Source organism: Plecotus auritus (assembly GCF_963455305.1).
Source record: "Plecotus auritus genome assembly, chromosome: 14".
NCBI classification, from domain to species: Eukaryota; Metazoa; Chordata; class Mammalia; order Chiroptera; family Vespertilionidae; genus Plecotus; species Plecotus auritus.
The window spans coordinates 16,631,848-16,654,439 of NC_137780.1; the positions used below are offsets into that span (position 1 = coordinate 16,631,848).

At 41.2% G+C, this 22,592-nt stretch overlaps 1 protein-coding gene across 3 annotated transcripts in view; it reads left to right on the top strand.

Moving 5' to 3' along the window:
- Positions 1–22,592, top strand: part of LIN9 (lin-9 DREAM MuvB core complex component) — a gene marked incomplete at its 5' end in the record, with an annotated part of 73,255 nt that overhangs the window by 40,395 nt on the left and 10,268 nt on the right. For all 3 annotated transcript variants that reach the window (XM_080651138.1, XM_080651139.1, XM_080651140.1), the window contains 6 exons: positions 2,100–2,257; positions 5,602–5,735; positions 8,497–8,616; positions 9,849–9,950; positions 14,097–14,177; positions 21,845–21,970. In XM_080651138.1, coding sequence (XP_080507264.1) covers positions 2,100–2,257; positions 5,602–5,735; positions 8,497–8,616; positions 9,849–9,950; positions 14,097–14,177; positions 21,845–21,970 — 721 coding nt within the window. The remainder of the gene's footprint in view (positions 1–2,099; positions 2,258–5,601; positions 5,736–8,496; positions 8,617–9,848; positions 9,951–14,096; positions 14,178–21,844; positions 21,971–22,592) is intronic.

Consider the following 22,592-nt stretch of genomic DNA (forward strand, 5'->3'; position numbering starts at 1 on the left):
TGTTTCTCAGTCCGGACAGTATTGCAGTTCCCTGCGTTCCACTGCTCTTCAGTGATGTAAGCCAGTCCTGATTTTAAGCAGGCGGTGTGTCTTAATTCGTATTCCTTTATTTTTGATTACACAAGAGTCAATTTGTGATTCAGCCCCTGGGTGGCAGTGTTTCTGGATTGACTTCCGGGTTTATCTATGGCCTTTCTAGGGAGTGTTAGAGCCTTCTTTCCCTGTGGCACTCACTACCGGTTTGTGGGAGTGGGCTACCTCAGAGCTGGCTCTTGGATGGTCACTCCCCGCTCCAATCCCCAGGTTCCAGAAAAACAACTTTCCCCTGCAGTCTCCCAGGGTGTCCCCAACTGGGTGATCCTATGTATTGGGCTTAGTAATCAGAAGCAAGAATTTCAAGAGGAAAAAGCCCAAGTGTGCGCACTCCGTGGCTGCGCGTAAGTCTAGCACACCCCTGAAATTCTTAGGGTGTCCCTGCACTTCAGATCAAAATGGGTTGCTTTTTAGAGAGCCCTTCTGTTAGCAGCTCTGAGGACCCCCTTCCACATTCACAGATCACGCCAGCCCCAGCAGCCGCCGATTTTTCTAGGCACAGACTTCCCTGGTCCTCTAGCTCCCGCAAAACGCGCGTTCCTCTCTCGCGCTGGGACCAGAGACCTCACGTTATCCCAGGCGAAATCTGACCTTTCCGTGGTGGAGTGTAGAGCTCCTCTGAACCCTTGTGTTTGCGCCAATTGGGGAGCGTTGTTCTGGGGCTCGCAGCTGTTCCGTGGGTGCTGCAGTTGTGGATTCTCAGGCTTCCGATAAGCTCCACTTTCCGGTTCCAGATGGCGGCGACTCCGCGTCCAAGCCCGCAGCTCCGGGAGGGGACCCAGCCGCAGTGGGAGCTGCCAGGTCAGGGGAACCCCGTCTAGCAGTCTCCCACCTTCTTCTGGAGTTCAGCTGTCCCCCAACTTGCCAACAAACACTCCTAGTGCGACCCTCAGCTGTTCTTTCTTTCTGCTCCGGGACAAGGCTCGGAACACGTCTGTCTATTCCGCCGCCATTTTTCTCCCTCGATATTTGTTTTCTTAAAAGTTTAAACATACACTGGCCGTATAACCCAACCATTTCACTCTTACGTATTCACATAAGAGAAATGAAAGAATATGTTTATATACAAAAACCTGTACACAAATGTTCGTATCAACTTTGTTGTAATAGCCCCAAACTGGAAACAACCCAAACACGCACCAATAGGTGAATAGATAAACAAATTGTGGTGCGTCCATAGAATAGAGTACTGTTTTCCAGTAAAAAAGAATGAACCATGGATACATGACAACATGGATGAATCTTAGAATAACTGTTAAGTGAAACAAGTCTGACAAAAGAGAGCATACTAGATGATTCAATTTATGTAAAATTTTAGAAGATAGAAATGATAATGATGGAAAGCAGCTCAGTGATTGCTTGGGAAGTGGGAGTGTGGAAGTAGGAGGAGTGCAGAATAAGGATAAGAAAGTGGCACAAGGAAGCTTAATGGTGACCAATGTCTTCATACTTCATTATCTCGACTGTGATGATGGTTTTATGAATATATATTTTGTGGCATGAAATCTGTGTTTAAATACCTTTGGTTCTTCATAGGATTTGAAAATATAAGTAAGACAGGCCCTAAAGATAAGAGTAAATTTAGTATTCATACTTCAAGGCAGGAAGAATGAGTAAACGTTTACACGGGCACGTCTAATTTTTAATTCCTGTATTAGTAGGCTCACTGGGTGACAGGGAAAATGTCATGCTCTTCTTAATAGAATATTAAAATTGAACTTTTTCCTTAAGAGAAGACCTGGGATCCAGCTACAGTTTTGTCAAAGGATGTGAACAAATTCTTCTGCTTTGTAGGAAGGAATAATCTAGAGTTACTTATATATCTTTGAGTCTTGCAAGGCCCAGTTTTTAATAAGATGTTTGAAAAGAAATTATTACTTCTGCAAACCCATTTTAAATACAGTACTCAAGAATGAGAGGAAGAAAGAGAACAATGAGATGGATGGCCTGGTTTAAAGCTTTTGTGTAGGGTAGTTATTTTATATTATTTTTATAATTTATTCTAGATGTTCGTCTGCATTTTTTGAGGAAGAAAGATCAGCATTAAAACAGAAACGGCAGAAAATCCGGCTCTTGCAACAAAGGAAAGTTGCGGATCTTTCACAATTCAAAGATCTCCCAGATGAGATTCCTCTGCCCCTGGTTATTGGAACCAAAGTTACAGGTTAGTAAAGACAAGCTTACTAATATTTTGACTTTTAATTTTTCTCCAAAATAAACTCCATTAGAGAAATGAAAGATTAAACTATAGTTCTAAAGCAATATACTGTAGAGATGACTGTTTCTTCATCTGTGAATTGTTTAAATTTCAAAATTTAAAATTTTATTTTTTTCCTTTTTTTAAAGCAGTCTTTTCTGTGTAGTCTACAGACACCATTGTTCTTATGATCCTTGGGTCTAGATATAGTCCATTTCTAATCTATAATAAGAAAAGCATAATATGCTAATTAGACCGGACAGCCGGATGTCCTTCTGGACTACCTTTTGGACCACCACACTATGACACCCACTGGCGCCAGGCCAGCCAAGGCAGGTGCGATGCGATTGGTCGGGGGCCCGGCCATCGCCCCATGATCACCCTGCAGAGGGAGGCCCAGGCCTTCGACCGGCGGGCTGTGGCTGGTGGGCGGGGCCTCCCTCTGTGGGGTGCGATCAATTGCCCCAAGGAGGGAGGCCCAGGATACCCCACGCTGGCACTACGGTGGCTGGGTGGGGCTTCCCTCTGTGGGGGTGACTCATCGCGGAGCTCTGGCTGGGTGGGCAAGGGCCTACCTCTTTGGGGCGATCGATCGCGGGGCTCCCAAAGAGGGAGACCCAGGCCACCTACCGGCGGCCTGCGGCGGGTGGGCAGGGCCTCCCTCTGTGGGGGCAGTTCATCACAGGGCCCTGGCTGGGTGGGCAGGGCCTACCTCTTTGGGGTGATCTATCGCGAGGCTCCCGGACTGTGAGAAGGCACAGGCCGGGCTGAGGAATCCCTCCCCCCTCCCCGCCAGTGCATGAATTTCGTGCACCAGGCCTCTATAGTGATTTAATAAAACTAAATTATTCACTATGTAGTTTGCTCAAAATTTTGTAAGGGTATAAATTTTATCAATTTATAGATGTGATTCTGTATATTCTTCAGTTATAACAGGGAGGGAAAGTACTGCCAAAACCAAGTTTAAATTAATCTTCAAGAATCTGGTAAACTAAAATCACAACTTACGTAGTACAAGAAATAGCAAGGTGATAAGTGAGTGGGTGGGTTAGTAATTGAGAAATGTCTGGACTAATCAGGGACTGTTTTCTGGGGGAAGGGAGCCTAAGCTTTTACTTTTTGCCGGACTCTCTTAGGTATTCCCCACCCATCCACGTAGTTTCCCGTTAGCCCAGGACTCACGGAGAGCTTACTTCAGCCCTTTAATGGCTCTCTAGTGTCCGGATCTCTGTTAAATTTCTGGCTGTCCTGGTGCTCATGTCAGCCAGGACTCTCGCATGGACTTACAGAGCTGTGGGTTTGCTTATTCTTTCCTGATTTAGTTCATCACTTTTCACTGGCAGAGTCACAGGCTTTTACGTATAGGTCCACATGGACTCTACTCCCTGTGGCTACAGCACTGCTGGTTCCATGAGCAGCCATCGCACGAGTAAAGCCGTTCTCACCCACCAGTTGGTGGGGGTGGTGGGATGTGCATAGCCTTCTGCACAAAGGCCACTGACTTCCAGATTTTACTGAATCTGTTACAGTGTTAACACTGAACGTTTCCTCGTTGGTTTTGCATTTGACCCATTTCCACTTCACTGAAATGCCTGTGTATAGAGGTTTACGCCTGTTTTGTGGAGAAGAATCACCAACCTCGTCATGTGTCATACTGGGAGTCCTTTTCTGTATTTATGCTTGCTTATTCAACTTTATTTATTACTTATATCTCCTGTATATCTGTGCCTTTTCCCTTCATTGATCTGTCAGACTCCTACAATTGTGTTTTGTTTGTTTTTTAAGTTTTTTTTTTTTTTAATAAATTTTATTGATATTTCACAGAGAGGAAGGGAGAGAGATAGAGAGCTAGAAACATCGATGAGAGAGAAACATCGATCAGCTGCCTCCTGCACACCTCCCACCGGGGATGTGCCCGCAACCAAGGTACATGCCCTTGACCGGAATCGAACCCGGGACCCTTCAGTCCGCAGGCCGACACTCTATCCGCTGAGCCAAACCGGTTTCGGCTACAATTGTGTTTTTTTAAATCAATAGATTCTTTTAAACAGTCTTATGTTGAATATTTATGTTCTGTTAAAGTGATACTGTGTATTGTACTTTTTTGTCCATATGCAATATGTCACTTTGCCTAGTTTTTTTAAAAAAATATTTTTATTGATTTCAGAGAGGAAGGGAGAGGGAGAGAGAGAGAGAGAAACATCAATGATGAGAGAGAATCATTGATTGACTGCCTCCTGCACGTCCCCCACTGGGGATGGAGCCCACAACCTAGGCATGTGCCCCGATCGGGAATCGAACTGTGACCTCCTGGTTCATAGGTCGACGCTCAACCATGGAGTCAACGCTGGCCAGGCTCACTTTGCCTTACATGCCATTCTTCTATTTTTCACTCAAAAGAGGATTTTCCTGGTGTTATTTCAGATTGGATTTAAATAATAGTGACACAAAAATGCATCTGTGTGAGGGGTCCCCGAGACTAACCCCGACCTGGTGATTCACTAGAAAGAGTCAGAGTGCGCAGCACGTAGGGTCTTGGCTTATCACAGAGAAGGATACAAAGCAAAATTGGCGAAGGGAAAGGTGCATCGGGCAAGTCCAGAGGAAACTGGTGCCAGCTTCCACGAGCCCCCTTCCTGTGTGTCACGCAGGACTCGCCTAGTCCCTCCAACAACAGGTTGTAACAGCACGTGAGGCACTCGTTAGATTCAGTGCTCCAGGTTTTATTGGGGGCTGGTTGTGTGGGTACTCTTGCATAGCACATACTGGAATTCCAGACTCCCAAAGGAAAGCGAGTATTCAGCATAAACCACATGGTGTTTACAAACGTCCCAGGCACAGGAAACCACCTTTATTAGTAGAGGAACACTCTTGAAATTGAAGTTCGCGGATGCCCATCTTGCAGTCAGGCCTTTCCAAGGATAGCAGTTTCAGGCCTAGAATATTCATTCTTCACAGCATCCCTGTCTCTTTTTCTTTTTTTTGAAGTTGAACTCTACCGGTTGTTTCATTCATTAGTATAATAACTGAATTCAGAGTTTAAAGCCGTGATTTTTAAAATCTTTTGTTTTTAGGTTGGTAGATAGGTGATTTCATTCATATATCAAAAGAGGGATCATCATTTATAGTTTATTGTTTCAAACATTTTTTTTTTTGTTTCTTTAAACAAAAAAGTGTGTAAATTTTTTTGAAACTATAACAGACAACAATACTATTCTTTCTATGTTTCAAATTACATGCTTGGAGCAGTTTTAGATTTGACAGTTCTTTGTATCTTCCAAACATAATGCCTTTTTTGGTTCTTTTCTCAGCACGATTACGTGGTGTTCATGATGGTCTGTTCACTGGGCAAATAGATGCTGTGGATACTTGTAATGCTACTTACAGAGTAACTTTCGATAGGACAGGGCTGGGAACCCATACTATCCCTGACTATGAAGTTCTTGTGAGTATTTCATAATAGATTTGTATGTTATGCATAGTAAATATGTTATGTAGAATTTTCTTAGAGATTGTGCTGTATGATATAACCAAGATTGCAGGTCACTGAGGAAAAGATCCTTAGGGTTCCAAGCCCCGCCTATGGGACCCTGGGACACAACTATACTTAAGCATTCCACATTGTTGAGAATCTGCCATTTTTCTATTATACCTTAACCACATAGCACTTTTGTGTAACAGAACTCGTCACTTCTGACTAGAATAAGCTCTACAACACCTTTGTTTCAGCTGTTTTGTTATAGTCCTCTTGCAAAATGATTTTTAAGTCTGAGGTAACATCTTTCACTTTAAAATTTGTTCTCCTGTTTATCCTCAGCGTTATATAGGGTAGGTGTTAGTTACTCCCACTTTGTGCGTGATTACACTGAGACATTAGTAACTACAAATCACTGTAAGTAATTTAGTCAAGGCTCTGGAGCTGGTTTCCTGATGGGCTGAGAGTAGAATTCAGATCTTTTGAGTTTCTGATACAGTCCACTAAACTACTGGGCCTTTATTTCATGGTCATACTTGATTTAATCATGTCATGAAAATTATACACCTTTCCAATAAGTTAAAATAATTTTAATAAATCTCTACAATCTAACAAAGCTTTTAAAAAGTGAATAGTGAACTTTAAAAAAATGTTATTGATTGATTTGAGAAAGAGAGAAATAATTTGTTCTTCCATTTATTTATGCATTCATCGGTTGTTTCTTATATGTGCCCTGACTAGAGACTGAACCTGCAACCTTGGTGTATCGGGACAACACTCTAATCACCTGAGCTCTACCTGGCCAGGGCTCAGTAATGAACTTTCTTTTTTTAATCCTCACCCAAGGATGTGCTATTATTGATTTTTAGAGGGGGAGGAGGCATCAGTCAGCTGCCTCCCCTATGCACCCCAACCAGGGATCGAACCTGCAACCTAGATATGTGCCCTGATCGGGAATTGAACCCGTGACCTTTTGGTATGTGGGACAATGCTCAACCAACTGACCCACACCAGCCAGGGCAATAATGAACTTTTTATAACAAAACTGGTGCCCCAGTGCACGGATTTGTGCACATTGAAAGGAAATTAATTAGAAGGTGGCCGGTGGGGCGGGACTGGGCTAGACAGGCTGGACATGCCCTGGAGCCAACCTCCCGAGGTCCCTCCTGGGCCAGCTGCACCTGGGGCGGCGCTGTGGCTCAAAGGGCATCTGCAGAGTGAGCGGGGTCCCTCCGGCAGGTGGGGTCCCTTGGCCTGGCCTGTGGGGATTGGGCCGAAATGGGCTCTCTTGACATCCCCTGAGGGGTCCCGGTTTGCAACAGGGCATTTCTCAGGTAACACACCCCAGAATCGGGCTCCCTCCTCACTGGTTCTGGGGTGCGTCACCTGAGAACTGCCGCTGCCAAGTCACCGCAGCTTGTCAGCTCCTGCATTGAGCGTCTGCCCCCTGGTGGTCAGTGCGCATCAGACCTACTTGGCCGGTTGGACAGTTGCTTAGCCTTTTAATATATATAGATTGTTTGCCTCTAAGCATCTTGGAAATTAAATTGTTAGCCTTTAGCCTCCCTTTTTAAAAATTTCTTTGTTTAATTTGACTTTTAAGGCTTATGAGCCTACAATTAAAAATCAAAATTTCTGCCCTAGCTGGTTTGGCTCTGTGGTTAGAGTATCGGCCTGTGGACCGAAGGGTTGTGGGTTCAATTCCAGTCAAGGGCATGTACCTTAGTTGCATGCTCGATCCCTGGCCCTTAGGCATGTACAGGATGTAACCTACCGATGTGTCTCTCTCACATCGATGTTTTTCTCTCTCACTCTCTCCCCTCCCTTACACTTCTTTAAGAATCAATGGATAAAATACTCTCAGGTGAGGATTAACAACAAAAACAAAATAAATAGCCCTAACCGGTTTGGCTCAGTGGATAGAGCGCTGGCCTGTGGACTGAAATGTCCCAGGTTCGATTCCGGTCAAGGGCATGTACCTTGGTTGCAGGCACATCCCCAGTAAGGGAGTGTGCAGGAGGCAGCTGATCGATGTTTCTCTCTTATCGATGTTTCTAACTCTCTATCCCTCTCCCTTCCTCTCTGTAAAAAATCAAAATATATTTACAAAAACAAACAAAATAAATAAAAATTTCTTTATCTCCTTAGTCCAAAAATAGAAGAATCTTCCTTTTCTGATATGTACTTTTTAAAAACTATGACTATTTATTGTGAGGGTTTCCTTATCCAGCATAATTTTTAGAGAGGACAAATAAGAGAGAATGAAAATTTGGACTGACTATAGAGGAAAGTATACCAACCATAAGTTTTCTCATTGAAGGATGAAATCTTTCAACCTTCCTTTCCAATAAAGGAAAATTGTTTCTGCTTCATTAATGTAATTTCCTTTATGAGAACTATTTTTCTCTGGCCCGAGAGTTCACTTTAATTACATTAGGTAACATTTAGATGGTCTTTAACACACAGGCAGCATCTTTGATCCTCTGTTTTGGTCTTTTGGTTTTTTTCTTTTCTTAATTCTTCTTGTTTTGTGGGTTCACTTTCTTGGTAGTCAAGTAGTATTTTCATACTCTGACTTAAGTTCTAGCCCTTTGATCTTTGTAGGATAATATATTCTCTGAAAAACATTATATTTCTGCATGAGTGTATATCATGCAGAAATATAATGTGTATGAGATTAAAACGATTGGCAAACTTCTACAAGTCTACGGACTTTTCTCTTTTCCCATAGAGTAACGAGCCTCACGAGACAATGCCCATTGCTGCCTTTGGACAAAAACAGCGGCCTTCTCGGTTTTTTATGACTCCACCACGGTTGCATTATCCTCCTCTTCTCCCGGCACCCACTACGGTAACGTTTTTAAAATGTCATCAGTAATTTAAATGATTATTATCAACGTGAACTATGTTTTTATGAAATATACATCTATTACAGCAACCTTAGGAGGGGCCCACATAATTTTGAGTTGTCAGATTTTAAATAAAATAAGCAAACAGTTGCTTCAACTGGAAATATTTTTGTATACTTTTTAATACAATATTAAATATAAGAGAATTTACTCTTTATCTAAATACTAGTGGCCTGGTGCATGAATTCGTGCATATTGAAAGGAAATTAATTAGAAGAAATATTTTAATATCGCTATTCGCCCTTTCTCTATAATAGAAGTGTCAACCGAATTCACAATCGACAATGACAGATGGAAACACATGCGTGCGATTGGCATCAGCGAGAGCTTTATATGTATCACACATGCACGAGTCAACTTAGCCTTTTATAGATATAGAATAAATTTGCTTAATTAGACCTGCTCTCTGATTTAGCTAAACTTTTTCCAGCCCAGTGAAGCACCCCAACTTCTCTTTCAGGTAATTGTCAGAAACACAGCAGTAAGTATCAACATGAAGCAGATTATTATTGTAGATCACACAGGGAGAACAAAGGGTAAAATATTGAACTGCAGCAGTGTTTGACTATATTCTGCTCAGTGAGAAAACCTGAAGTCATTTTCAAGGTCCACCATTTCTTCTTTTCAGTCAGGTCAAGTTTATAAGCTTTCAAATCTCCATTTTCTGGCTAATGAAAAGAAAATAGAATTCTACCAAGTCTCCTATCTACCTACTCCAGGACTTCTGTCAGGATCAAATGAGATGAGGCATGTGAAAACGCTTCACAGACATTTGGTTAAAGTGTAGTGTGTTCCTGGAACTCCAAGGAGGCTAGTTGCTAGGGAGAGGAAGCCGGGTGTTGCTAAATGACGTCATTACCCGGCACCCACAGCGACCATTTCTGGGCTGGGCTGGGCTATGGGCTGCATTTTGCGCCATGGGGTTTCAGCAGCATCGGTTGCGATTTGGTGGGCTTTTGCTCCAGGGTGGTGGCGGGGCCAGTGTTCCACTTGGGTGAAGCCGAGCCTGCGGTGCCGTTTCTCTGTGTGTGTCACAGCAGTTCCTGCATTGAGCATCTGCCCCCTGGTGGCCAGTGCACGTCATAGTGATCGGTCGGAAGGTGGGAAGGACACTTAGCATATTAGCCTTTTATATAGATAAAAGTGGTTAAATGATTCCTTTTTATTTCTGTAGGATAATGATCCTTTATTAGGACAGTCACCTTGGAGAAGTAAGATTTCAGGCTCTGATACTGAAACGTTGGGTGGTTTTCCAGTAGAATTCCTTATTCAAGTGGTAAGAATTTTTCTTAATATCTTGACTCTTTGTTAAAAAACTCAGTATCTTTTGTGTTATTGAAGTTGTAAGTTTTTCTAGGACCAAATATTTAAATTTTTTTTTATCATTGTATTGGTTTTAAGAACTTCATTATTTCCATCAAAGCTTAAAAATAAAAATTTATAACAGCCATAAAAGACTTAGAAGTCTTTGGGTGTTGGGGGGGCTTTTATTGGGTTTGGTTCTTATCATTTTGTTACGTTAAGGACTCTTCTATTCTCGCCTATCCTCTGTGAAACTTTGAGTGGTTAGCTGTTAATAACTTGTATAAGTATAAATCTTTTATTTGGTTATCTCAATGCATCTTGCCAACTCAACAGTTATGATGTGTTGGCTAGCTTTTTGGTTAGGAAGAACTTCCTTTCTGAGACTAGAAATATTTATTCAACTACGATCTAAGCCTAAATTGAAACAAGTATAGAGTTATTATATAGAACAGTTTTCCCAGATAGCCTCTTAAGAATGTAATGAGACGTTTGTTTTGAAAATTAGGTTAAATACATTATTTCCTTTGAGTCATTGTTTAATAATATTTGATTTGTTTCTTTTTTGCCTTTTTTCAAAAGAAAAACGACTTTGGCTTAGGATAGTCTTTATAAATAAAACAGTTTGTATATACTGTATATATATTACGTTATAAAACAGTGTTACCTTAAAATTCAATGTTACCTTTTGCAATTCACTGTTACCCTTAAATTACTGATGTTATTTCAAGGAAAAGTCTTGTCATTTGTGTGCATGTGTTTAGCATTTTGTATTCCTCAATCATATGCTATTAAATTTCCTAACAATATAGAATTTTATTATGCCTTTGGCTTCAAAGGTAGAAAATATATTTTTATATAAAAATCTTAAATTGTGAAAAGAGCCAAAGCTTATGCTTTTCACAAATAGAATACTGTTTCCCCCCCCCCCCCCCTTTTTTTTTTTAAAGACATGCTTTCTTTAGTTATATAATATGTCATGTTTAGGGAGAGAGAAATACCAACCAGCAGAGGGAGCCAGAAACAGTATTACTGCACTGCTTCTAAGTATTGATATTTTTATTGATGCTTAGATGTTTGGTTTCAGTGCTTAATTTTTTTAACTTTAAAATCTGTGTCTAACACCTAGTTAAAACACTGCTTTCATTAATATTTTAAGCTATCTGAGAGGTAAAAACAAGAGTCCTTTTATGTATTTGTCTTGTAATATGTAAGGTTTTATGAAACTCAGGTTTACTCTTGTTAATATTAAATTTTGAAGTATATGAATATGTTTTTGTTCTTTTATTTCTAATATTTTTCTTATGGCAAAATAAACAAGATTAAAATTTTTTACAAGTTTCATAATTCATAGTTTACAATGAATTTTTTTTGGGGGGGGAACTTTTTATTCCTAGGGTTTGGGATTTGGAGGAATCTAAAAAGACTGATCCACTTCTATTTATTTGTTATTTAAGATTTTTGTTTTGTTTTGTTTTAGAGAAAGAGGGAGAGAGAGAGAGGAAATATCTATGTGAGAGCAGAACATCTATTAGTTGCCTTCCATACTTGCCCTGAATGGGGGTCAAACCCACAACTCAGGAATATGCCCTGACCAGGAATCGAACTGGCAACCTTTTGGTGCAATGGATAACAACCAGCTGAGATGCTCAACCAACTGAGCCACTCTGGCTGGGCCTGATCTACTTTCTTACAGAGAACTCAGTTTTGAAAAGCATTAAAAGGAAACAGTGATTTTCTATCAAGAACAAATAAGCAATACAAAACTGAAACAAACAAAAAAGGGGAGAGAGACTGTGCCTTCAACCCATTTTTAATGCTTCTAACTCCCTAAAATCACACACATTTCCATAAAAACTCAGCAACTTAGAAGTGAAGGCAGACGAATCCAGAGCTCTGGACCCACTGAGCAGTAAATAAAGGTCTATATGAACACGTGTGTAACATACCTCATCAGGCCCTCTGCCAATGTTTAAGAATTTTTATCAAGCTCTGTCCCATGTGTCTCGGTTGGTTGGAGCATTGTCCCGTGCACCAGGAGTCATAGGTCAGGGCACATGCCCAGGTTGTGGGTTCGATCCCTGGTTGCGTACACGGGAGGTATTCAATCTATGTTTCTCTCACACTGATATTTCTCTATCCCTCTCTTTAAAATAACTTTTTATATCAAAAATTTAAAGCACATAAAAGCAGACGGAATTGTTTAATGTACTTCTTTGTACCCATCATTGGCTGTAACAGCTATCAACAACTCCTGGCTAATACCAATCAATATATTAAAAAATAAAAAAAACTCCTGGCCCATACTGTTTCATCTTTACTCCTTTTGTGTTATTTGGAAGCAAATACCAGACAGCATTTATCTGTAAATATTTTATTATGTGTCTCTAAAAGGTAAGGGCTCTTTTTATAAAAAGAAACACAACTATAATATTGTTACATCTAAAAAGTTAAAATATCTTACTAGTATCAGATATCCAGTCAGCATTTAAATTTTTCAGTTGTCTCTTAAATGTTAGATGCTCTGTTTCCCCTTACAATTTATTTGTCCATAGAGTCTCCCAGAGTCTGTTTTTATTTATTTTTTATGTCCTTCGAGGATATTTTTTTCATTCATTTTCCGAGACTGGAAAGGAGGGGGAGAGAGAGAGAAACTTCAGTGTGAGAGGGACACATTGACTGGTTGCCTCCCCCATGTACCCCTCAAGGATGGAACCCGCAACCCTTCCGTACACAGGCCAATGCTCTAACCACTGAGCAACGCCGGCAGGACTCCCACTGGATTTTGCTGGCTGAATCCTTGTGGTATCGGTCAACACGATCTGTCTTTTGCGTCTCATTAAAATTGCTTATTGGATATAGAGTTTTGATTAGATTTGGGTTTTCTATTTGGTTGGTTTACTTGTTTTATGAGACTACTTTTTTATCTCTTTTTAAATATAATGTTAGCTGGTACTGTTTATCAATGCCCAGATCCGCCATTCATTAGGATTGTAAAATGGTGCTATTCTCATTCCATTATTTCTTCAGTTATTAGTTGAAAGAGTTCTATAAAGAAAAATTTCCCCTAATCTATTATTTGGTTATCTAATGGTATAGTTTATATAGGAAAGGCAGGATAAATGCTTGATTTTTCTCTTTCCCCCCATTTTATAAAATAATGTGTTTAGTCACTAGCATTCTCTAACAGTGGTTATTTTTTTAAAGTATTAATATGAGCGCATGGATTTTAACACATTTGTGCTTTAATCCCTTGCAGTTATCATTCTTAGTGGTTCATCAGTTGTCCCATTTTGGGTTAGTGAGAGCTTTTCCAGGTGGACTCTGTAGTCCTTTTGACATGTCCTAGTTGCAGTGGATTTTAAATATTTTCCTGTCAGCCAATCAGATTTATAAAATAAAACTAGAGGCCCAGTGCATGAAATTCGTACATGGGAGGGGCCCCTCAGCCCGGTCTGCATCCTCTCCCAATCCGGAACCCCTCGGGTAGGGGCCCTGGGGGCCTGGCCGGCGATCAGGGCCTATTGGGGCTTTCCTTCCCCCGGCTGCCGGCAGCTGGCCCCACCCCCGCCACTGCCACTGCTAGCCATCTGTGCAGCACTGCCCTCCCGCCACCGGTCGCCTCCCTCTGCGGGCGATAGGCGTAAGGTGCGATCACCTGGCTGGCCTGGGCCTCCCCTGCGAGGCGATCGCTGGCTGGCCCCGCACACCCACCACAGCATCACTGGCTGGTGGCCTGGGCCTCCCGCTTTGGAGTGACCGATCGCGGAGCCCCCCCATCGATCGCCCCGCAGAGCGTGGCCTGGGCATCCCTTTGCAGGGTGATCGTGGGACCATGGCAGGGCCCCGTGACCAATTGCATCGCACCCTCCTTGGCTGGCCTGGCTCCAGTGCGTGTCATAGCGTGGTCATCCAGAAGGTCATCCAGACGGTCGTTCTGCTGTTCAGCCGTGCGGTCGATTTGCATATTATGCTTTTACTGTTATAGATGTCTGTGCTATATTTATATTGAAACACTGAAATCTGCTCAAATATCTTAGTGAAAAATTGGAAATTTGATGTCTAACTGATACACTTCAATGCCTTTATTTGATCCAGAACATCTCTTATTTCTCTGTAGACCAAATTATCAAAAATTCTCATGATTAAAAAGGAACATATCAAGAAATTAAGGGAAATGAACACTGAGGCAGAAAAATTGGTAAGGATGTTTTTCATTTTTCTTTGCTTGTCTACTTTTAAAATGGTGGGGGCTTCTATATCTAAGGATTTTTAAATATTTTATGGAAGAAAACTTGGAGATAAATGTTTATTTTACTTTTTAAAATATATTATTGATTTCAGAGAGGAAGGGAAAGGGAGAGAGATAGAAACATCACTGATGAGAGAGAATCATTGATCAGCTGCCTCCTGCATGCGCCCCACTAGGGGTCGAGCCCACAACCCAGGCATGTGCCCTAACTTGGAATCCAACCTTGACTTCCTGGTTTATAGGTCGATGCTCAACCACTGAGCCACACCGGCTGGGCGAGATAAATGTTATTTTTAAATCTTCATTTGTTATCATTAAGAATTCCAAACTGGATAAAAAATAACTCTGTGATGTATAAAAGAGACACATTGAATATTAAAGGACTCTCAAAGGGTAAAAATGTAAAGGTATGAAAAGATATACAGTGCAAAGTTTTAAAATAACAACAGAAGATCTTATAGCTATACTAGAGGCCCGGTGCACGAAATTCGTGCACGGGGGGGTGTGTCCCTCAGCCCAGCCTGCACCCTCTCCAATCTGGGACATCCTTCTCACAATCCAGGACTGCTGGCTCCCAGCTGCTCGCCTGCCTGCCTTCCTGATTGCCCCTAACCACTTCTGCCTGCCAGTCTGATCACGCCCTAACCACTCCCCTGCCAGCCTGATTGATGCCTAACTGCTCCCCAGCCAGCCTGATTGCCCCCAACTGCCCTCCCTTGCAGGCCTGGTCCCTCCCAACTACCCTCTCCTGCGGACCTGGTCCCCCCCAACTGCTCTCCCCTGCAGGCCTGGGTCCCCCCCAACTGCCCTTCCCTGCAGGCCCGGTTGCCCCCAACTTCCCTCCTCTGCTGGCCTGGTCACCCCTAACTGCCCTCCCCTGCAGGCTTGATCACCCCCAACTGCCCTCCCTTGCAGGCCTGGTCCCTCCCAACTGCCCTTCCCTGCTGGCCTGATCGCCCACAACTGCCCTCCCTTGCAGACCTGGTCCCTCCCAACTGCCCTCCCCTGCTGGCCATCTTGTGGCAGCCATCTTGTGTCCACATGGGGTGGCCATCTTTGACCACATGGGGGCAGCTATCTTGTGTGTTGGAGTGATGGTCAATTTGCATATTACTCTTTTATTAGGTAGGATAGAGGCCTGGTGCATGGGTGGGAGCCGGCTGGTTTGCTCTGAAGGGTGTCCCGGATCAGGGTGGGGGTTCCTTTGGGGTGTGGGGTGGCCTGGGTGATGGGCCTGTGGTGGTTTGCAGGCCAACCACGCCCCCCGGCAACCCAAGCGGAGGCCCTGGTATCTGGGATTTATTTATCTTCTATAATTGAAACTTTGTAGCCTTGAGTGGAGGCCAGGGCAGGCCAGGGTGGGCGGGAAGCTTGGCTTCCTCCATCGCCAGGGCAACCCAAGCCTCCTGCTTGCTCTAGCTCCGTGGCTGCCGCCATCTTGGTTGGGTTAATTTGCATACTCGCTCTGATTGGCTGGTGTCAGGGCAATAGATATTACAGTACATAAAGAGGTATCTTCCTAATGATAAAGGTATAATTCAAAATTAATAATTTGTAATTTATATGTACTTAATAATTTAGCCTCCAGATATATAAAGCAAAAATCACCAAAACTCAAAGGAAAAAGACAAAGCCACTATTGTAATGGGACAATTTCCATAGCCCTCTTAGTAACGAATAAAACAAGTAGTCAAAAAATCAATAAGGATATACAGATTTGAAAAGTACAGTGAACAAACTTGATTTTATTAACATATGTACAATATTATACCTACCAACTACAGAATGCTATTCTTTGGAAACACACATAGAATATTTTTTAAGAAAAATATATTTCATTGATTTTTTTACAGAGAGGAAGGGGGAGGGATAGAGAGTTAGAAACATCGATGAGAGAGAAACATTGATCAGCTGCCTCCTTGCACACTTCCCACTGGGGATGTGCCCACAACCAAGGTACATGCCCTTGACCGGATTTGAACCCGGGACCCTTCAGTCCGCAGGCAGACGCGCTATCCACTGAGCCAAACCAGTTAGGGCCACACATAGAATATTTACAAAAATTAATTATATGCTGGCCCTGAATCAGATTTCAACAAATTTCAGGATGTTTAGAATTCTCCAGAATGTTCTCTGATCACAATGCAAATAAGCTTAGAAGTTAATAACAAAAGGATGGCAAGAAAAAATGCTTGAAAAATTTTAAATGCAGTGCTAAACTATTGATCAAATAATTAAGTTATGTTGGAGACTAAGAAGATGTTTTGAATTGAGATGACAAAGGTTAATATGAAATTTACAAAGAAAATAGAATGTTGGTCTGGTAAAGTCTCCTTGAATTTTGGAAAGCTCAAGTGTTTATCTCATATTTTACCCAGCAAAAGCAAAAGTTTAAACTTTCTGCTTGTAAAGTGAAAGGGAGAGGAAATTACTTTATATTATATTAAAATACTTTAGTCACTTTTATGGTACAAGGACAGATTTCTCAATCATATACCTGAGGAGTTTTCTTATCAGGTTCATTCATAGTTAAAGTTTGAGCTCCCATTTCTTGGTCAAATTACATAGTATATTAAAGTCAGTGAGTTTGTCTAAGATTTTTTAAAAAAATATTTTTATTGATTTTTTTACAGAGAGGAAGAGAGAGGGATAGAGAGTTAGAAACATCGATGAGAGAGAAACATTGATCAGCTGCCTCCTGCACACTCCCTACTGGGTATGTGCCCACAACCAAGGTACATGCCCTTGACCGGAATCGAACCCGGGACCCTTGAGTCCACAGGCCGACGCTCTAGCCACTGAGCCAAACCGGTTAGGCATGTCTAAGATTTTTAATTTCACTATGCCTTCTCTATTTCAGATTATTTAAATATTTAAGAAATACTCCTAGATCATTCACATAGAAATTGTGTGTGTGGAATTTATTAAAATAGATTTGAATTGCCTCAGCAACATATAAAAATAGATATGGAACTAATAGTCTCAGTCTCTAATAATTGCTTTTCCACTTTGAAAATTTGTCTTGTCACACATGGACATTAACAACTCAAGAGTAGGAAAGGGGGATGTATTGCTAAGAGTTCTGACTACCCCTTTAAAACATGTGCCAGTGGTTCTGGGAAACAGCATACTGTGTGTTCTGTGCTCCTTCCCTTTCTCATAGTCACTGCTGCAAAAGCTGGTTTTCTTGCTCTGAATCTGTTGTCACATTGTCCTTAGCATGTTTGTTAGGTGTCTTTTATTTTGAGGATCATGAATCTATGCAGAAATCTTCTTAACAGTTAACCAGTCTTCAAAATAGAATCCATGTTGTATGTCACACTTCACCTGCACATGATCACCTAAAGCACACTAGCTGATTATAGGAGGGATTGATAGAAAGCCATAGTAATAAGAGTAACATATTTAAAAGGGCAGGGTTTTTAAAAATAATATCTTTATTAAAATATTCACATACCATGCAATTCACCTGTTTGCAGTAAGTGAACAGTTCCGTAGTTTTTAGTTTACAGTTCAGCTCACTCTATCTCTCCCCCTTCCTCTCTGTAAAAAATCAAGTTGTGTGGTCATCACTATCAATTTCAGAGCATTTCCATTATCCCCAAAAGAAATCCCATACCTTTTAGGAGTCACTCCTCATTGCTCCTTAGTCACTTCCCCCACCCCATACACAGGTAACCACTAACCTAACTTCTTTCCGCCTAGTTATTAACGTATCTAACATATTAGCCATTTCCCAACTTTGTACATTTTGATGTTTCTAGGTCTCTCTCCCCCTTCCTTACTCACTGAAATCACTAAAAATATATTTAAAAAAAGAAGAAAAACAAAACAAAAGACCTGTTGAACACAAAAGTTGAGGATCAGGGTTTTTGACACCCGCTAATGAATTCTGTACTGGATGATACAGAGCCTTTAATTCTCTTTTTTATTTTTTTTAAATACTGGAGGCCCAGTGCACAGAATTCGTGCAAGGGGCTTGGCCATCACAGATGCGGCGGCTTGCATTGGCCCTCACATTCCCGGCTTTGTCTGGAAGGTCGTTTGGCTGTCCGATCTAATTAGCATATTATGCTTTTATTACTATAGATACTTTTATTGATTTCAGAGAGCAAGGGAGAGAGAGATAGAAACATCAATGATGAGAGAGAATCATTGATGGGCTGCCTCCTGCACACCCCCCACCGGGGATCGAGCCCTCAACCCAGGCATGTGCCCTTGACCAGAATCGAACCTGGGACCCTTCAGTCCGCAGACCAACACTCTCTCCACTGAGCCAAACTGGCTAGGGTAGAGCCTTTAATTATTTTGATTTTGATTAACTAGTTCTGAATTATATACTTACAATTCTACCAAATTATATACTTATTTATCCTCAAGAGAAGATGTGGTCAGATGCTTAATTAAACTCAGCACTGTCTTCAGTAACCCCATCCATCCACAGGGAAGCGAAGTTAAATTTACCAGGTCCTGTTGATCCTTGCACTCTGATAAAATACTAAGTTTTTGGATGGTACAGTGGGCTAAAGCTACAGAAATGGAGGCTTAGGTAGGGAAAGCTGAGGAGGCACCAGTGGTAAACTAAAGGGAGGGTGTCCAGGATGTGACTCCAGGCTGGTCTGGAACGACCCCTTCCCTTCTCTCCTGTGACATTCCCTCTCCTCCTCTTTCAGTACATGAGTTGCCAGTGGCGGAGGGATTCTGACCCATGCAGTCTGGCTTCAGACCCTGCATGCCTACCACTTCCTGGCTGTGGCAGACGGGCCGCAGATTCCTCCTATGTAAAATGGGGATAATTCTAGTGCCCTTTTCATGGGGTGGTTGTGATGATTCAATAAGACCGCATTAAATACTGAGAATAGTGCCTGGTATTTTATTTTTATTTATTTATTTGTTTTGAATTAATTTTTTTATTTTTATTGTATTTTATTGATAAATAAGTATATAAGTTTTACATATGTCTACTTTTTCCCTGATTGATCCCTACCCCTAGCCATTCCAACACTGGTCAAGCCCCCAACGCCCCAGTGTCTGTGTCCATTGGTTATGCTAATACGATGCATACAAGTCCTTTCGTTGCTCTCTAACTCCCCCACCTCCCCTGCCATTTGTCTCTGGATCTATTTTTGTTCATCAGTTTATGTTGTTCATTATATCCCACATATGAGTGGGATCATGTGATATTTATCTTTCTCCGACTGGCTTATTTCGCTTAGCATAATGCTCTCCAGTTCCATCCATGCTGCTGCAAATGGTAAAAGTTCCTTCTTTTTTATAGCGGTGTAGTATTCCATTTATTCCATTGTGTAGATGTACCTCAGTTTTTTAATCCACTCTTCTGCTGATGGGCACTTAGGTTGTTTTCAAATCTTAGCTATGGTGAATTGTGCTTCTATGAACATAGGGGTGCATATATCCTTTCTGATTGGTGTTTTTGGTTTCTTGGGATATAATCCTATAAGTGGGATCACTGGGTCAAATGGGAGTTCCTTTTTTAACTTTCTGAGGAAATGCCATACTGTTTTTCACAGTGGCTGCACCAGTCTGCATCCCCACCAGCAGTGCACGAGGGTTCCTTTTTCTGACAGGTGTGAGATGGTATCTCATTGTTTTGATTTGCATCTCTCTGATGGTTAGTGACTTTGAGCATGTTTTCATATGTCTCTCAGCCTTCTGTGTGTCCTCTTTCGAAAAGTGTCTATTTAGGTCCTTTGCCCATTTTTTGATTGGATTATTTATCTTCCTTTTGTTAAGTTGTATGAGTTCCCTGTAAATGGAGATTAAACCCTTATCAGTGATAACATTGGCAAATATGTTCTCCCATGCAGTGGGCTTTCTTGTTGTTTTGTTGATTGTTTCTTTTGCTGTGCAGAAGCTTCTTATTTTGATGTAGTCCCATTTGTTTATTTTCTCCTTAGTCTCTCTTGCCCTAGGAGCTGTGTCTGTAAAGATATTGCTATGACATATGTCTGATATTTTGCTGCCTATGGAGTCTTGTAGGATTTTTATGGTTTCCCGTCTTACATTTAAGTCCTTTATCCATTTTGAGTTTGTTTTTGTGTGTGGTGTAAGTTGGTGGTCTAGTTTCATTTTTTTGCATGTATCTGTCCAGTTTTCCCAACACCATTTATTGAAGAGACTGTCTTGACTCCATTGTATGCTCTTGCCTCCTTTGTCAAATATCAATTGAGCATAGTGGTTTGGGTCGATTTCTGGGTTCTCTGTTCTTGTTCCCTTGGTCTATGTGTCTGTTCTTGTGCCAGTACCAGAGTGCCTGGCACTTTAGTCAGCTCTAATTAATAATGTTAGCCATCTTCGTCACTATTAAGTCATTAAAACATTTTAATGTTGTGTGCTTATTAAGTAAGACATTAACTTAGCTTCAATTTTCTCATCTGTAAAATGACAGGCTGCATTAGATGATCTCTAAGGTTTCTGTTAGCTCAGATAATTGTAATGTTGTGATGGTGTTCGTGTAAGTAGTTTATCCCTATTCAGTCTAGGTATACTGTACTTGCCTTCCTTAGCCATACTTCTAGATGGTGCAGTTGATCTGGTTTCTTGGAAATCCTCTGAAAAAAATAAATGGGGTTAAATTTGGCTCCACTGGAGGCATTTCATTGCAGCATTTGTAGCTGGAATGGAATGGAGACTGTAATTTGTTGGAGGTTCTGTAAAGAGAGAAAAAGAAATGAAATCAAAGTCCCCTTACACTTACTAATGGGAAGCAAATATGGAAGGATGGCACTGATGGGAACTGTTCATATTTATTGACCATTTTCTTCTTCCCCTCTTAAATATATATATTTATTAATTTCACTGAGGGAGAGGGAGAGAGACCTAGAAACATCAGTGATGTGAGAGAATCATTGATCGGCTGCTTCCTGCACACCCCACACTGGGGATTGAGCCTGCAACCTGGGCATGTGCCCTGACTGGTTATCGAACGGTGACCTCCTGGTTCAACCACTGAACAACGCCAGCTGGGCTATATTGAGCTTTTTGATGTGGGGGGCATGTGTTATTTCATTTTATCTTTGCCATAATCCCATCTAGTATATATTCTTACTATCCCCATTTTGCAGATGAGGAGACGGAGCACAGAAAGATTAAGGAACTTGCTTAAGGTCACACAGCTAGTAGATTACTGACTTGGGATTTGAACACATATACTCCAACTAGCATCCATGATTCATCATTATGCTATATTGAATTGATTCCTGATGGAGAATCAATTAAGTTTAAATAACTAAAACCCTTTAAATGAGTACATACCATTTTTTACCAACTTTTTATATTGAAAAATCCCAAACTTAGAAAAAAGTTGAAAGACTAATATAAGGAACATTATAGAGAATCAGCAGTTTTGCTTCATTTCGTTTATCTGTATAAGATTTCCTTTTTTAAAAAGTAAATAGCAAACATGATGCTCCTAAGAATAAAGACAGTCTTCTAAGTAACAGTGCATAGTGTTGTTACGAAACACAGGAAGTACGGCTTTGAGTATTGACAATTCTAATACCTTTGGTTTGTGTTGGATAAGTCAGATCTCTTATTAGATCATTGAAATTGCACTGCTCAAAAAAATCCTTATCAAAATCTGGTTTTCTCCTCAGAAATCATATTCCATGCCCATTGGCATTGAATTTCAGCGGAGATATGCAACCATCGTTCTAGAGCTTGAACAGCTGAACAAGGACCTAAACAAAGTTTTGCATAAAGTTCAGCAATACTGCTATGAGGTAGGTAATTTACTTGAATTTCCCTTGCGGATCTGTGCCCTCTATACTTTTCTTTGAAGCTTAATACTGTTACACATTTTAGAAAATCCAAAGTAAGCCAATATCTTCATAAAACCCTTTAACAGAACCGTATTTCATATATATTTTTATTCCTTACAGTATCAGTGCCAAACAGTGCTTTGTATCCAGTGAGCTATCAATTTTATTGATTTTGTTTGTTTGGATTACAACTGATATAGGTCTCAAAATTTTTTAGAAAAATAGTTACTCTTTTAAAAAAATTTTATTGATTGCTTTTAGAGAGAAAGAGGAAGGCGTATGGGGGAAGAGAGAGATTTGTTGTCCCACCTATTCATGCATTCATTGGTTGATTCATTGGTATGTGCCCCGACCGGGGATCGAACCCACAACCTTGGCATATCAGGAGGATGCTCCAGCCAACTGAGTTACCTGGTCAGGGCAAAAAATAATAACTTAATTCTACTCTCCCAAAGACTATATTTTGGTTTATTTCCCCTTAGTTTTTTAATATATATACTAGAGGCCCAGTGCATGAAAATTCATGCACTGTAGGGGGATCCCTCAGCCTGGCCTGCCCCCTCTCACAGTCCGGGAGCCCTCA